This window comes from Buceros rhinoceros, unplaced genomic scaffold (genome assembly GCF_000710305.1).
Source record: "Buceros rhinoceros silvestris isolate BGI_N320 unplaced genomic scaffold, ASM71030v1 scaffold19050, whole genome shotgun sequence".
Lineage (NCBI taxonomy): Eukaryota > Metazoa > Chordata > Aves > Bucerotiformes > Bucerotidae > Buceros > Buceros rhinoceros.
Window position 1 is genome coordinate 8458 of NW_010388093.1, and position 3017 is coordinate 11474.

Below are 3017 nucleotides of genomic sequence, written 5' to 3' on the forward strand. Positions count from 1 at the left end.
TTACGTGAGTCAATTATGCAGGTTGAGGTTACAGCTGCTAATACTTTAACTGCCTTTTTGGTTTTTTAAGATGAAGTAAAATAAAGAGTAGTAACAAGTTAATTTTGATATCATGTAATATAAAATCCGACAGTTCCAGTGCAGTCAGTAAATTGGACATGCAGCTGACTAGGATTTAGGATGATGAACTGAGTTCCAATCCCATCTCTGTGCTGTCTCCCTTTTGACACTACTAGGCACTTGTACTGGGTGTCTCCTGCTGTGAAATGTAGCTAATACTTCTCTCTGTCAGAATTCTGTGCCAGTGATTAACCGTGAAGCGTTCTGGAAACAAAGAACACTAATGTGCTACTGCTAACTGTTTCTGCTGTTCAGAAGAGTGAGCATGCAAATTGTTTTCTCCAATAAATGAAATGGAGATAACATGCTAATGTTCTTATTTTTACCTAATTTTCCAGCTTCAGTATAAGACTCAGCACATTCCTTTTAGAGTTATTAGGCAATAGATTGTCAGCAGTCTTTTTGATATAACTAGGAAACTAATGAAGTGTCTCTTGACTATGCTTCCTGACTATCTGGCATACCCATTATCTATTCTGAACTAATATAATTAAAAAACAATCATCTCCCCACTCAGATGCATTTTTATGAGAATGAAGTTAGATAACTAGAATGAGCTCTATAAATGCAAATAACCCCTGCTTCCTATTCCTCCTGTGAGGTTCATACAGATTTTATCCCATTACTAACAAAAACTCTTTCTGTAACATAGAGTTGAAAGGTGCTACTGAAGAACCGGAAGCTCCGAAAGTTACTGCAGCAAGTCGAAAGGTAGAGGTAGTCATCCAGGAGAGAAGAGATACAAAGCCTGGCGTGCCTTATGTCCGAGAGTGGGATAAAGGCAAAGGTAAGGAAATGCAGCTTCAGAAACGTTGTCTGGAAGCAGTGTGCACGCTGCTACTGTCAATTCTGTTTTGTGCAAGTATGGCAAGACCGAGAAGCAATGAAATACTTTCCATTTGTATTGATGACTGTCTGGTGTCTAGTGCAGTGATGGACAAGGTGTGCTGTAGTGCCAGTAGCTGCTACAATGTCCCCATCTCTTGTTTTTCCTATATGAGTTACTCCATTTCTGGATGATCCAGAGAGGTTGACAGAATGAGTTACTGTCTTTCAGTGTGGTCTTTTGTAGATGTATTTCTGTAGTTTGTGCTACGTGATGGCGCACGTGATCGTACTAAAATGATGCAAGCAGAGACCACTTCAGTGCCAATTTCCCATCTTGAAGCATCTTCCTTGTCACAGCATCAAGTGATGGCTGTTTTCTGAGATCCTTCCCAAACCCATTAACTCATTCTGCACCATTAATCTAAGCTCATGCATATTCTTGTAGTCAGATGCCTGACTTCTAAGTAAAAGCAAACAAGGAATAGGCAAAGCACATAAATGTCCACCTCCTTTAGAACTCCTGTAAGAGCAGCGTTCCTCTTCTGTGCAATACTGGTATGTCCAGCTTTTTACTTTTCACAGTCTCTTTGTGTTCAGCTAGTGAACATCACTGTGAAAGGAAACTTTGTGGTTCCATTAAAACCCTAAACTTTCAGGTCCTAACTGTTAAATTTTTGTCCTGCCCAACACTGTTTTTTATCCTCTGTCTGAGCAATCCTAGTATGTGACTGACACCCAGGCAGCACTGGACTACACGACAGATACTACATTCGGAAAGTAGAAGGCAGCTTAATCTAAAATGGGAATTAAAATAACTGTGATTCACTGAACATAAATGTAACGCGAGCATTTAAATTACTGTAAGAAGGGATAAACAAAATTCCTCACTCTCTTGGATACTTTCCTCCTTACTATCTCATGTTTTTTATATTTTTACCAAAGCAAAAGAAGAAGTCCTGCTCTGATTTGGGCTTTATTTTTGCTGCCTCAGACAAATGGGTGGCCCTTCAGTATCAAAATTTTCTCCTTCATTTCTTACAGAAGTCTCGATAGAAATGAATACTGAAAAGAATTTTACTGGTTTTAAAGAGCAGGTTGGAGACGCATCTTCAGAGTAGGTTTTGGAGATATCTTTTTAAGTGTGGTGATCTCGAGCTCTCATTCCACTGCAGGACTTCAAAACTTAATCATAGATCAGCAGCTGTCCTAGTAACTAGACTATCTACCACTTCTGTTGAAATAAAGAAGTTACTGGGTTTCACCTGTGCCCACTAGAGATAATCTCATCATCCCCATCTCCTCTTAATGCTTTGATTTGTTTGTATTTTGATTCACCCCTCACTAATTAGTCATTTTTCATGACCCACGATCACATTGTTGAAGAACCTTCAAGTGCCTAGGATGAGTTATATAGAGGATGGCGGTTATCTTTAATGCTCAGAGCTTTAAAGAAAGTGGGCTGTCAGCTTAGGCAGCAGTCTAGTACTAGATGGAAAAGTAACTTCAATGGCTTTACACAACTGAATCTTCTCTGTTTGTTCATTTGTTTTCCCTCCTTTCTGACTGATCTTCAGACCATGAAATCTATATTCAATCTATCATTTTTCCTGTTTCTAACAGAATTGATGTTTGGACAATGGTCAAAGAAACAGGAAGAAATCAGAGATGAGCGAGATCCAGAATTTGCACCACCTTCTGATTACTTTATGGGACAAAAGAAAGATGATAATTACAGAAGTCAGAATTTGAACAGTCCTGAAACCTCCTCTGAAAAAACGGAAACGGAGACAGCACAAAACCAACAGATGCCATCAGGGCAGGCCAACGGCAGCAGTGCTGAAGGGGTGCCTCCACCAGCACAGGCTTACAACAGCAATGTTCGAGCTGAGCCATCATCATCAGAGGCCTGTGGCAGTGACGCTAAAGATGTGGCATCATCAGCGGAGGATGACAGCAGCGATGATGATGATATGCCACCAGCAGCACAGGCTTACGGCTATGGTGCTCGTGGTGTGCCGCCGCCAATGCGGGCTTATGGCTAAGGAGCCCACCGGGGGCCACCGCCCGCG

General features: G+C 41.0%; 1 protein-coding gene across 1 annotated transcript in view; it reads left to right on the top strand.

Annotated features, from left to right (window-relative positions):
* Positions 1–2985, top strand: part of CCDC174 (coiled-coil domain containing 174) — a gene marked incomplete at both ends in the record, with an annotated part of 10533 nt that extends 7548 nt beyond the window's left edge. Inside the window, 3 exon segments of the mRNA XM_010144871.1 lie at positions 773–907; positions 2569–2934; positions 2937–2985. Of these exon segments, the coding sequence (XP_010143173.1) occupies positions 773–907; positions 2569–2934; positions 2937–2985 (550 nt within the window).
* Positions 2986–3017: the final 32 nt, after the last annotated feature.